Source organism: Microtus pennsylvanicus, chromosome 3 (assembly GCF_037038515.1).
Source record: "Microtus pennsylvanicus isolate mMicPen1 chromosome 3, mMicPen1.hap1, whole genome shotgun sequence".
In the NCBI taxonomy this organism is placed as follows: Eukaryota; Metazoa; Chordata; class Mammalia; order Rodentia; family Cricetidae; genus Microtus; species Microtus pennsylvanicus.
This window is the reverse complement of record NC_134581.1, coordinates 80,220,511-80,233,899: the sequence shown is the minus strand read 5'-3', so window position 1 is coordinate 80,233,899 and position 13,389 is coordinate 80,220,511. Positions and strand designations below refer to the sequence as shown.

Sequence of the window (13,389 nt, the reverse complement as noted above, 5' to 3'; positions counted from 1 at the left end):
ACAAAAACAAAAACGGAAAACCAACAACATTTGATTGAAGTGAAGAGCAGCATGGGGGTGGCAGCAAAGGTGACTGTGCGCAGATTTTAAACGACCAAGTCACTTGGGTGATAGACATAGAACCCCTCCCTCCGGTTCATCCACTCCCTAAATTCCAGGTTAAGAATCTTTCACCGGCATCTTTATTTCCCTCAACAATTCAGTGATCCCTCCTGTCAATGTAACCCAACTCTAGCAGCTCCGCGTGGCAGCAGACAGTCTGCATCGTTGTTTCTTCACTTTTCTCCTCCTTTATTACCCATTTCTGAAACTCTTTAAAAACCAAACAGGCCCAAATGCTTGCGTAAGTGCTTTATTCCTACGCTATTGTGACTCTTTGGGTGTTCTTGTTTGTTAAACAACGGCGAAAAAAATTCATTTTCAGTCTTTTTAAAAGACGGACCACAACAGTTCTTGCAGGGGAGGGGCAGAAATTGGGGTTGAGAATCCTGCTAGGAACCGAACCCATTGAGCTCAGCGCTCCCTGCTTGGCCAGGCTCATTCAGCACCGAGGACAGATCCCCGCCCCGCCCCGAGCCCACCCCACCCTCCCCTCTGCCTCCGCAGCCTCGCTATTGGTTCTCTCGGCTCCCCTCTCCAAGCTGCCAATTCTCCAACACACAGAACCAACCTACCCAGGCGCTGGAGAGGCAAGAAGACAAGCACCGGGGATAGCCCAGGTCGGTAGAGCAGCCGAGATCTGAGCCTAGGCAGTCAGGAGCAGGTGCGGCCTTTCAACTAGGCCAGCTGCGAAGCTGTCTGCCTTCTACACTTTGTCCTGGCCCTCACCCTGTGACAGGCGCTCTGCAAGATGAATCTCAACTTCACCTCCCCTCTCCATCCGGCATCTTCTCAGAGGCCCACGTCGTTTTTCATAGAGGACATTCTCCTACACAAGCCCAAGCCGCTGAGAGAGGTGGCCCCTGACCACTTTGCGAGCTCTCTGGCCTCTAGGGTGCCTTTGCTAGACTATGGCTATCCCCTTATGCCCACACCCACCCTCCTCACCCCTCATGCCCATCACCCTCTGCATAAGGGGGACCACCACCATCCTTATTTCCTGACCACCTCGGGTAAGTATCAGAAGCCCCCAGGAGTGGGGAGAGACAGGGGGAGCTGGGTTTTGTTTATTTTGTTTTGTTTTAGCACAGCCCCCAGGGACCAGATCTGGCAGGGTGGCCTCCCTCCTTCTGCAACAGTAGAAGGTTGGGGGCCTGTCTGAGAGAAGGAGAGCTCCCCCGAGGCATGCCAATGAGGGGAACGATTCGTGGTTACTTCGCAGTTTTTATAACGGGGCAGGATGGGGATTGTGTCTGGCTACAGGCAGCTGGAGTGGATGGATGTGATCATATTCCTGGTGGGAAGTGCTCCATCTTACTCTACTCTTCCAGGCCAACTTGTTCATTTCTCAGCCTCCCCCCCCCAACTCTTCCATCTCAGAAGGAGGTCCTCCATCATCTTGTCCCAGGGAATCCCCCCGAACTTTGCAGTGCAGAGACTGAAAAGGCTTCACTTGGCCAGTTCTCTTCGGCTAGGTTGGGTCAGGAATATTGGCTGGTTCTGGAGAGGACATGGAAGTGAGGGAGGGCTTGGTGGGGGGTGGTCTGAGGAAAGAAGATTCAGACTGGCAGGAAAGGTTCACATCAGACGAGAGCTGCAACTCTTGAACCATCTTCGCTTCTAAGGTTCAACATTTAATTCATGGTCAGTGTGCTTGGCTTTCCTTCTTCTGGCCCAGTTGCTGGGATCTGTTGTTAAAGTATTTCACGCTTAGTGTTTGGCAAGGAGTGGGGACTGGGGAAGTAAGAGTGGGCCTGGAGATGCTGGGGAACATGTGGGTTCGTTCGTTCGTTTCTCTTAGGCTACACGCACACTTTCTTCCCTAATATTTTTTTTTCCAGCTAGACTAGAAAAAATTTTTTTTTCTACTCCCGATGCTGAGCACAATAGTGAATTCGCTCCAGTGGGAGTTGAGGGAAGGGAGCAGGCAATGTATGAAATGGGGGCACTGGGATTCAGAAAAAAATGAAAAGTGTATAAACCCACTCTCAAGCGTGAGCTTAGGAAGGAGATTTTGAGGTACCATCGAGGTCTGCATTGCTCCCTGGCTTTGAAGCAAAGCGGAGAACCAACTCTTCTCTCAAGGGCTGGTATTGCCCAAAATCCGTGGTGCTAAAACAGCTTGGTAGATACTGGTGTCTGAGGCCTGTATTCTTGGAGCATCTAAAACATTGAGTAAAGCTGAGAGGGTAGCGAAATGGAAGCATCCTCTTCTAATTACCAGAAAAAAAGCGCCTCAGCTCTCCTGATTCGCGGGGTAGGATCAGACTACACAGGGTCTCCAGGGCGACCTTGCCACTGACAAGGAAATGTCGGGGGCGAGCGCCATAGTTTCTCTGGATAAGCGTTTTTGCGCTGTTTTGTTTGGTTGATGGAAGGGTAAAGGCGACCCGGGAAAGGTGCTTTTTAGAGCTGAGAAGGCCAAGTCCTATCTAGCCTACTGCACCCGACTAGCACACGGTGTTGTAGAGGTCTGGGTGGAAGCGAGTGGACAGCTCTGGTACCATTGGACTCCGCGAGAAAACTTTGCCTGGCCCAACAGATAACTGGATGCGCGCTGTGAGGAAGTCTTGCCACGAAGATTTTTTTTTTAAACTCTCTGGATCTTTGCTCTATTTTTCTTTTCGGTTTTACTTGTTTATTGTTTGTATTTTGGGATGGTCTTCTAGGAAGAGATCTTCAAGCGCTATTTTACGATCTCCTCCCCACTGTCTTAGAGTTATAGAGAGATGGGTTCCAGGAGCTTTGAGGCAAGTAGGAGATAGGGCTCAGGAATGCTGGGCACCGGAGTGGAGTGGAACTGGGAGGCTGAAGTTACTTCCTGGATCTGCGGGTTCTGTCCAACGAACTGCTCTTGTCTCTGTAGGGGTGCCGGTCCCGGCGCTGTTCCCGCACCCGCAGCATGCGGAGCTGCCGGGGAAGCACTGCCGCCGCCGCAAAGCTCGCACCGTGTTTTCTGACTCGCAGCTCTCCGGCCTGGAGAAAAGGTTTGAAATCCAGCGCTACCTGTCGACACCAGAGCGTGTGGAGCTGGCCACAGCCCTCAGCCTCTCCGAGACTCAGGTGGGCAGGAGAGGGGAGGAAGCCCCGCATTCTACGTCCTGCTCTTCTTCCTTCAGCTCTGAACAGTTCCAGAACCATGAAATAAAAATGTACCTCTCCCCTCTCCTTGCAGATTATCCCCAAGACCCGAAAGAATTTATATCCAATTTTCACATTAGATTTATCTTCCCGGCTCTATTGGGAGGAAAAATCACTTCGAGTGATTCGGCTATCACCAAATGGTTTTTTAAAATGGTTATTTCTATTCCTCTTCCAACTAAGCGGGTGACAAGCTGAGATGGAGGGTTCTTGTTTTCTGGAGAAGCTTAAACAGTTTTTTTTTGAAAGGGTTTCCTCGTGTAGCCAGGATGGCGCAAAACCCCATCTTTCTGCCTCAACCTCCGTGTGTGGATTACCAGCTTACACCACCACTCTATGCTCCTTTACCCCTCTTCACTGCCCTCCCCCCCATGTACTTATTTCAGTCCGTGCCATTCACAGCTGCAAGTCGTCCTAGGTACCCCAGGGCTTGAGCACACTGCAGTTAAAACGTCCGCTTTAGTTTTTCTCTTTTATCCTATTCATCCATTCCCTCTGCCCCTTCCTTTATTCCTTCTCACGATCTTGCTGTGAAATCATTAGTCATTCAGAGCGGAGACTAATACTCTCTCCAAGGAAAACCGGTCACTTCACTCCATTCTTGTCTTCCAGTCCACAATGTCTGTTGGGCCCAGGATTCGGTTATCGCCATCACAGGTTCATAAAGGAAATCCTATCCACTCAGCACTTACCCTTATTAATAACTCTCCACATCCCTGACCCTCATCACTATTCTGGGGCAATCTCTCTTGGAAGCCTTAGGTTCTCGTTCAGCCTAAAACGATAAAGTGCGACTTTTCTAAAAGCACAAGGGAACTGTAACGTTAGGACCGAGTTAAATTCAGTAGACAGACGGCCTTTTCACCTCAATGCCACCATTCGCCCAGGTCTTAGCTCTGTCACCATTTGTCTGAGGAATGACATGATTTTGTTTGTATCCCCTAAACTAGGTGAAAACGTGGTTCCAGAACCGGCGGATGAAGCATAAAAAGCAGTTGAGGAAGACTCAAGACGAACCCAAAGCCGCAGACGGGCCAGAGAGCCCCGAGGGCAGCCCCCATGCCCCAGAGGCCGGCGTCGCCGAAGCTCGGCTGAGTCTGCCCGCCGGCGCCTTCGTGCTTACTGAGCCGGAGGACGAGGTGGACATTGGGGACGAAGGCGAGCTCAGCTCAGGGCCGCACGTCCTCTGAATGGCCGCGCTGGGGATACCCGGGAGAGAAGGTCGCGGGGCCAGACGAGGTCCTTGCGGGGAGGAAAGACTCGCCGAGACTCTAGACTCTTCCAGCCGCCCGGGCTGGAAGGACAGACGCAGCCCATTCATCAACCTACAGCCGCCCGCGACCCACCCCAAGCTTCCTCCCGAACCTCATTCTGTCCCCGTCGGGAATCACCAGTGTAATCGCTGGTTCCCGTGCCCGGCATCTTCAGAGCCCAGGACCTGCGCTGTGTCGTAGCCCAAACTGGCATCCGGGCTCGCGGTTCTACAATTCGACAGAGCTGCCAATACAGAACCTCTCCATTCTCATTTCTCAGCCAGTTGTCCCCTAGTTCTGTCACCCTGTACCCGCGCGCGGTCTCTGCACCTGGACAGTAGCTCTCCCTTAAGCAGTACCGTTGACTGCAGATGAAGGGACCAGGTGGCTGCGGTCATGCGGGGATCCAGGCAGAGCCACGCCGGATCCTTTGAACCTTCAGTGTCCTGACAGAGTTGTCGGAGACTTTTCACTATTTCTGCTCACACCCCTACCCTGACCCCACATCTCTAACTCAAATCCTTAGGCGATCCCCTTCTACGGATTGCGCTTCCATCCTCTTCCTTCCCGGTGGTCATCAGTGCGCTTGGTGTCCCGGGCGCTTGCGGCGCTGGTGGACCCCACAATTTCCATCCCCCACAGAATCGTGGACAGAGAAAATCCACAGCTCAATTTCTGCTACCCGAACTTGTTGCACTTGTCCCGCAACCCTTCCATGTCCCAAAGGCTACTGAGATTTTAAAAGTGTTGTCTTCGGGTTGTTCATGGACGCGCTCACTCCGTGCAGTGTTTTAGCAAGCCATAGGATGGCAAGGAGCACACTCTACAGCTTTCCGAATTAAGGCAAAAGGGGTCGTGGGTGCGCACCTGTGTGTGTGTGTGGGGGGGGCATTGAAGCTGTCACTTGCCCCTCCACTCCTCTTCTTTGCCCCAGGAAGGTCTTCTATTCTCTTACTAGATCTGCAGTCTCTTTAGATAACAAAGGACTTGGGGGACAAAAATGGGAAGGAGCATGGGTTTCCGGAATTGTTCATTGTCCGGTTCAGCTAGCACGTCACCTCCCTTGTCTCAGATAGTTTCTTATATCCCTCGGTAGCAAGGACCTTTACTTAGCAGATTCTCGATCCCTACTTTCCTGTTTTCAATCATTTGACTAATGGAGATGAATGAATTTCATCCAGGTGAAAAAGGTCACCGCAAACGGTATCTTGTCTCTGCAAACTGCGGGCGGACAGGACCGCCGCCTTTGGGTATTTTGTAACGTGAAACTTTGCTAATGAAGTATGTGAAGACCCTTCTCCGATTAGCAGCCGGGCGGCGGGGAGGAGGACTTCGGTTTCGGGTCTGCCTTGGCTTCTGGTGGGTTTTAGATTATTGAGTTCAGGAAGACTGGAAGGCGGGAATTTAGCAGGTGCCTTCCCCACCCTCGGGCGGGCGCAGAGATAAACAATGACCAAGACTGCAGTGGTTTGAGTTTGGGTTGCATTTAATCTTTTTTCCCCCCAACGAGGGGATGCATTTCCAAATTCCTTTAGGTGAAAGTTCTGAGACTATGAATGTAACAAATGGAGAGATACTTTAAAACCAAAACCAAAACAAAACCAAGTGGACGAAAGAGTTTTACCCAGTCTCTATCGTTTAGGAGGCAAAGCTAACACTTGTATCGCAGCCTTTGGACTTTGGGGAGTGCCTGCTAGTCAGACAAGGGAACTGTGAAGCACAGGTTGGGAAACTGAGGCTTGACAAAGTTAAGAATGTATCCATGAAATTTGGGCTAGCTAACAGCTGAACGTGGATGCAGATCTTTGGCTCTGTTCCCTTCTTTTCCTATGTTCTTCCCTTTTGCTACTTTCTGGTAACAATGCCTGTCTTGCAGTTTTCCCCTGTAGCTTTATAAGAACATCATCCTCATTCCTTTAGTCTGTGAAGTTGTGGCTGATGATGATGCTCAGAGTTCTCCTTTTCTGCTCAGATAATGACCATATTTTTTTCAAACGCAGAGACTCTTCAGGCAAGACCCCTACTTCCAAACGTCATCTACAACCTTACAGAACCATGTAAAGGAAGTAGTTTGCAGAAAATATGTTACAGTAACACACAGGCATGCGCGCTTGCACACACACACACACACACACACACACACCCCAAACAAAAACCAACCAAACAAACAAACCAACAAACCTTTTGGTTAGAGGAATGTGATTTGATAATAAGAGAAAGATAGCTCACACAAAAGCATGGAGCCAGGAGCCTAGGAAAAAAAAACTCAAATTGTTCTGGTTCTGAGCACAACAACTACTAAGAAAAGCAATGGTAAAAAAAAATACATGTGGAGCCAGCTAGAGGGAGAGTTTAAATTAGTCGGTGAACACAGACTCAAAAGCACTGGGCATTTGTCTTTTCTGCCTTCAGAAAATCCTTGGGGATCATGAGCTTTTGTCTTGAAGAAGCAGGTAAACAGAGAAGCTTCTAGTTTAAGAATAGCTCTTCCTGATTGGGGCACAGTCCGGAGTCCCAGGAACTGGGGTCTGATTCAGGAGCATCATCTGCTTAGGAAGATGTAACTTCTAGCTATCCTGACCTGGAATGGCTGGGAGGGGAAGAGCTCTGAATACAACCAGACATAGGAGCAAGGCAGTTTTCTCATCAGCCCCACCCCAATCCTGGAATTGTAGTAAACAAAGTGATGGCAAAATTTTCTCCTCTCCTCTTCTCTCCCCTTCCCTCCCCTCCCCCCACCTCCCCTCCCCTCCCCTTCTCTCCCCTCCTTTCTCCTCTCCTGCCCTCTCCTCTCCTTCTCCCTTCCCCTCCTGTCCTTCCCCCAGTCCTTCCTTTCTTCCAGATCAGTGATATTAAAAGACAGGCACAATTTAGTCTCAATTGAATGTAACATGGCAGCAATTTTTGCTTTTGACCTTCAAAACTGATCAAAGCCTCAATAGGCTGGAAAAGTATTTTGTCTGAATGGTTTGGGCTTTTGTCTCAACTCAGTTCCTCTTGTTAGTAAAGATCCTGCAAAACTATGTGCATTATATTGTAGAAAGACACATAGACCTGATTTTGAAGAGACAGAAGCATCTTTGAGTAGCTGAGGAAGGCAAATAACTTCTCATCTAATCCCAAATGGGAATGCCCGCCCCCATATTTGTTCCTAAGACTCTGCTCCTGAAGGACTTGATTTCCGAGTTTCTGAGAGAGACTTTTGGTAATATTTCTCAGCTTATTGTTAGCTGACTGTCACGCTAAGAAATACTTAACTCGAATGTGTGTCAGGGCTTAGCGAGGATTGGTGCTCTAAGAGGTAACAATGGAGAGGCACACCACATGGGCTCCTGGAGCTGAGAAAATCATTCTGTAAATACACCCTGTTGAAGCAGTGATTCCCTGGGTCTTCCCGAATTTGACTCATTCTGCAAAATAATGAATTACTTGAGAAATACTTAAATTGCTATGTTTATTTTTCATGTTTTGGTCATCGCACTTCAAAGAGAATATTGACAAGCTAATACTTACTGAGTGTGCAGGAGCCTAGATAGTTATTGGTGTGTAAGACACAAATAAAGGACTGACAGCCAGCCTTTGGGCTGGGCAGAGGAAAGCTTTGGGGAGGCGTGGAGGGGGAGCTAGCTGTGGCAGCTGCGCTTGGAGGTGGAGCTACTCTGCCATGCTAAAGAAGAGGATGGGTCTAGGGACAAAAAGTGCACAAGCCACCAAGTACCTTCTCATTGGGAAGGTTTAGGCAGAGGTTACAGACAAGTCCAGAGCATTTCCTAGTGTGGGCCTCTCTCTTTACTTATACAGAGCTGGGATACATACCTCCTCTCATTCCTCCTCCTGGGAATTGAACCCAGAGCCTCGTGCATGCGTTTTAGGCAGTGTACCACCACTGAACTCCATCTCCGGCCTTCTCCATCATTAGGCTCTCACATGCTATCTTCTCTCGCAGGTTTCACATTATTTATGTGGTCTGACATTTCATGAAGACTTCAGTTCTTGCATCCTAATTTAAACAAATAGATCTGCAGCAATTAGAAGACTTGAGAGAAACAGGGAAGAGGGGGAGAATGCATATTTTAATTCATTGAGTTCTAATGCTTCATTTCAGAAAGTAAATGACATCAAAGTGTCATTTTACTAAGTTAGAGGCAATGGGACTCCCAGGAAGAAATTATCCCTGTTAGAGGACACATCTAATAACTTCCAAGCCCTTCGTTCGACACGTAATATGCGGGAGAAATCAAGTCTCAGATACTCACAAAGACAGAGTGGCAGGATTAAGAGAAGAAACTGCTTCCGGTGATATCGCACAAGCAACCCAGGTTGTTATGGTAAAGAGACTACAGGTCTGTGGGTCTTATAGCTTGCAGAATTTTTGTAGCAATTTCAGATGTAAGAATTAAAAAGAAGCAATATGAACCTGGAATGAATATCCTGGGAGGTTCTGCGTTCCTTTACACTCTTTTCATTCAAGCCAAGATGGGGCAAGAGCTTACTGGGCTAATTCAGAAGATACTCCTTCATCTGATAGGATAAGTCAGTGCCTCGTGTTTACGCCTTTCCTTTCAAAAAAAAAAAAAACCCTCACCAATCCTCTAGTGATGATGAGTTACTAGAGGCACACAGAGACACTCTCAGTGGCCTAAAGCTTGTTAGTTTGGGGAGTTGCCCAGTTAATACAACTAGTTGATTAGAGAAAATGCTAGTAGATATTTACAAGTGTGATCAAAATTCAAAATGGCTCTCCAGCTTATTTTGTCGGTTGTTCATTTGAAGTCAAGTCTCACTACATAGATGAGGCTGGACTTGAGCTAGAGGTCCTCCTTTGCCAGCCTCCCAAGTTCAAGGATGACAAGCCTGCGTCCCATGCCCAGTGTACCAGATAACCGAGCCTCCATGATTTCATTTGGAGCTATCCCTTTCTCTTGTGCTCTTCCTGTGGTACTGGAGAATCACAGGTGGGGCTGAGTTGGCAAGACAGTCTTTGACCGGGTGCGCCCCATAAATGAGTTAGGAATGGTGAGCGGAGAGAGATAAGAGCCATGCAGACCTCCTATGAGGTCTCAGCTGGAAGAACACAGCAGACTGCACCTTAGGTCAGAACGTATCAGTTATGAAGGCCGTGACACCAGACTACACAGGATCTCAACCATTCATACGGTTCACTATGCCATTGCAAAAGATGTCTCAGAGGAGCTGTGTGGATGGTTCCATTGCACTTTGTCCTACTGTTTTGAGCTAGAAGATTTGTATTCCCTGAAAGAAACATGGCCCCAAAGGCTTCATTGTAAATGGCTTGCTGACATCAAGCCTTTTCCCTCTTTACCTTTCCTCACCCCCATTATGCTCTAGGATTTCAGTTATCTGGTTTGCTGACTGACAGGGAATAGAGAGAGGGAGGTTCAAATTCATAGGAACCTTTTTAGTGACAAAGAATTATCTACGAGGAAAAGCCAGAATTTATGTTTCGGCTGTATCGTTAAGGTGTCTTTCCCCTTTGAGCACAAAAACAAAAACAACCCCCTTCAAAAGCAGAAACAAAACTGGGCATAAAGGTCCATATTTGTAGTCCTAGCACTTGGGAGGTAGAGGCAAGAAGATCAGTAAGAAATTCAAGCTCATCTTTGGCTCGACATAGTGAGTAAGAGGCCAGGCTGGGAGACATGAAACTCTTGTCTCAAAAATAAAATTGGGGATGGAAGAAGTGATGAGACAGATTTGTTGGGGCCAGAAAGATGGTTCTGCAGGTAAAGTATGTGGCACACAAGCCTGAAGACCTGAGCTCCATCCCAGGAAAACCTGTAAAGGTGGAAGGAGAGAAAAATTCCATAAAGTTGTCCTCTAATGTCCACATATCCACCGTGGTTTGTGCTACCTGTCCCCAAATACATAAAAATAATACATTTAAGGTAGAAGAACATAAAAACACTCATTGTGAAATTTTTAGAATTTTTTTAAAAATTAATTAAAATATTGATGGATATAAAATATTAGGGAGCAGCTGAATTTCCAGCATTCATTGTCTCCCTAGAGGCCACATTATAGTTAATAAGATGATGGAGTCTCCTTGCCAATAATTTACCCCAATGCAAGCCAAAGAATAGCCTGCTGGTATTTTATCTTTTTTTAAGATTTATTTTTATTGTTTTTAAAATTACGTACACATGTGTGGTTATATGCATGTCTGGAAGAGGGTGTGGGATTTTCTGGAGCTAGAATTAGAGGTAATTGTGACCCACCCAACATGGGTTCTGGGAACCAAATTTGAGTCCTCTGTCAGATCAGTATGAACTCTAAACCACCAAGCCATCTCTCCAGTCCCATAACATTTTTGGGGGGCGGAGGAGAGACAGGGTTTTATGTAGCCCAGGCTGATCATGAGCTTTCTATGTAGCTGAAGATGGCTCTGAACTTGTGAGGCTCCTGCCTCTACCTCCTCAGCGCTGGGACTACTGGCATGCACCACCACACTGAGTGTAAGCAGTGCTGTAGACTGAACCCAAGGCTTTATACACACGGGACAAGCTCTCTACTATCTGAGTTGCATACCTGCCTGCTCAGCTAGCCCTCACTCTACCTTCTCAGTGCTTGACTTGAGACTTCAAATGGGAATTTATACACTAAAAGCAAGACCAAATGAAGGAAAGCCCAATACTGCATGCCAGCTCTGCTTATACATTTTTGCCTTTACTTTAAATTCCTAAGGGCTTTATTTTAAATTTTAAAGAGCTGTCTTTTATTATTTATACATGCACATTGTTTAAAGAACCAAATAGCTCTATAAGGATTTTATTTTTTAAAAAAAAAGGAAGGAAGAAAGAAAAGAAAAAAGAGGTTCCTACCTTCTTCCTAATTTTTTAAGTTTTTTTTTACATTTTATTTATTCAGTATGTGTATGTGTGTGTGCTTGAATGCGCATGTGTGTGCATGCATATTTGTGTGTATATACCACACATATCATAGTGGAGGTCAAAATATAACTTGGGGGAGTTGGTTCTCTCCTTCTACCATGTGAGTCCTCGGGGTTGGCAGCAAGGACCCTTTCTCACTGAGCCATCTCAATGACCAACCCCTTCCATGTTCTTTACCCCAGAGACAACTACCCGTCTTCCATCTCTGCTCATTTTAGTGCGTCTCTGTTTCTAAGGTAATTCACTGAACTGTTGTTTTTCGTATTGCTGGTTTAGACCCTAGAGCTTTAGGCCAGGAATGATGGAAATATCTTCTTTCTTCCCTGTCTCTGCCACATACACCCTCTCTCCAGTTCCCTTCTCAGTAATATATCACCAGTTACATCACTATGATGACATACATGTGCAGTTTCCAGCTGTGCCAGCTAGTCAGTGGAGGCTTGCTTCTCCTCTGATTGAACTACCCCACTGTCTTCAAACTCTTACCCTCTCCTCCATCTTATTCCTGAGATACTCATATTTCTAACATCTGGCTTCCCTGAAAAAAAAATCTCTCTCCCAGCCCCTTCGGAAGAGTCCACTCTTCTTCCGGTGTCAAAACAACTCCCTTCCCGGTCACCCTGGAAGTTCCTTTCACTTCCTTCTGTTCTTCTTTCTCAAACTATCTTCTTTCTTATTTTCCCTGTCTTGTTTGGGTTTTGTTTTGTATGCGGGACTGAGTTTCAAGCTTCAGTCAAGAGCTCTGCTATGGGCTAATATCTCTTGCTCTGGGAAACAAATCTATTGTGCTTTCTGAGAAATGGAAACCGATGGGTAGAAGTACTGAACTCACTCTTGTGTAAGGTAAATCTTTATTCCAGTCCTATGGTTATGAGCACTTTTAAATAGAAATAATTTATGAGCATTTCTGAGTAATTCTGAATGCTTGACTCCACTGGTTCAGCTGCCAATCGCAACTGTTGATCCAAACGCATCTTCATGCTTGACTGCAGCTGTGCTGTTTCTCAGTATCCTTTCTGGAAGCCAACAGGATCTTCTCTTTCCAAGCCAGTGTACCAAAATTCAGTTACGCATCTCGTTTCGGTTCTGTTTTCACCCGAACTTCCGCACATCCAGAAGACACTGTCGATCTGAAAATTCATTTGATCTTTCAGTTAGAAGCAGTTTTCTCGAGCTGTTCCTTTGATGGCCCTCTCTTCCCCTTTATTTTCTATTTGTTCCTTATCTAATGCCTGCACTTTGGATTTTTCCCCACTAGATTTCAGGCTCCTCACTTTGTACTCTCTTTGCTTTATTTCTTTCCCTTCACATTTTCACTCCAATTTCTGGGGAAAATCCGTCTGTTATTTTCTAACCTCATGCTTGAGTTGACTTCTGATGCCATGCTGTCCTGTCTCTAACTCATTTCAGGGACCCCAGTTCTCCTTCTCTTGAAAGGTGTCTTGTGTAATAAGCTCAGATGTTTGGGATTTCTGCTATTCTCACCCTATTTAAAATGAAAGATGAAGAACTTGATGAGAACCTAAGAGTACAGGTGCAGGAGCTGAGACCTTTATTATGGGCAGTTGAAGGACCCGTGAGGCCAGGAGTTTTAGATCTTTTTCTTTAAATTTGCTTATTTACTTGATGAGAGAGTCTCATGTAGGGTAGGTTGCCGATGATGAATTTGAATTCTAGTTCTCTTGCTTCTACCTCTGTGGTGCTGTTCAAGGCACACACCACAGGCCTATTATATGGTTCTGGATATAATTAAGAGCCTCGTGCATGTTTGGCACTCACTCTACTAACTGAGATATGATCCTGCCCCCTAAAGTACAGACAAAGCAACCCCAAGTTAATAGTTTCCTCCCCTCTTTTAGCACTACCGATTGAACCTGGGACCTCGGGTATGTTAGCGGATTGCTCTACCAATGAGTTACAGCCCCAGGGTTTTTTCTTGTTGGCCAGTCAGATTCCCTAGAGAAGAATTTTCTAAACTCTTCCTTCAA

At 46.7% G+C, this 13,389-nt stretch overlaps 1 protein-coding gene across 1 annotated transcript; it reads left to right on the top strand.

The window, feature by feature from the left end:
- Positions 1-659: 659 nt before the first annotated feature.
- Bsx (brain specific homeobox) lies at positions 660-5,233 on the top strand. The gene is made up of 3 exons (XM_075967820.1): positions 660-1,112; positions 2,966-3,162; positions 4,191-5,233. Exons 1-3 carry the CDS (start codon positions 851-853, stop codon positions 4,428-4,430), a joined length of 699 nt encoding a protein of 232 aa, XP_075823935.1. The 5' UTR covers positions 660-850; the 3' UTR covers positions 4,431-5,233.
- Positions 5,234-13,389: the final 8,156 nt, after the last annotated feature.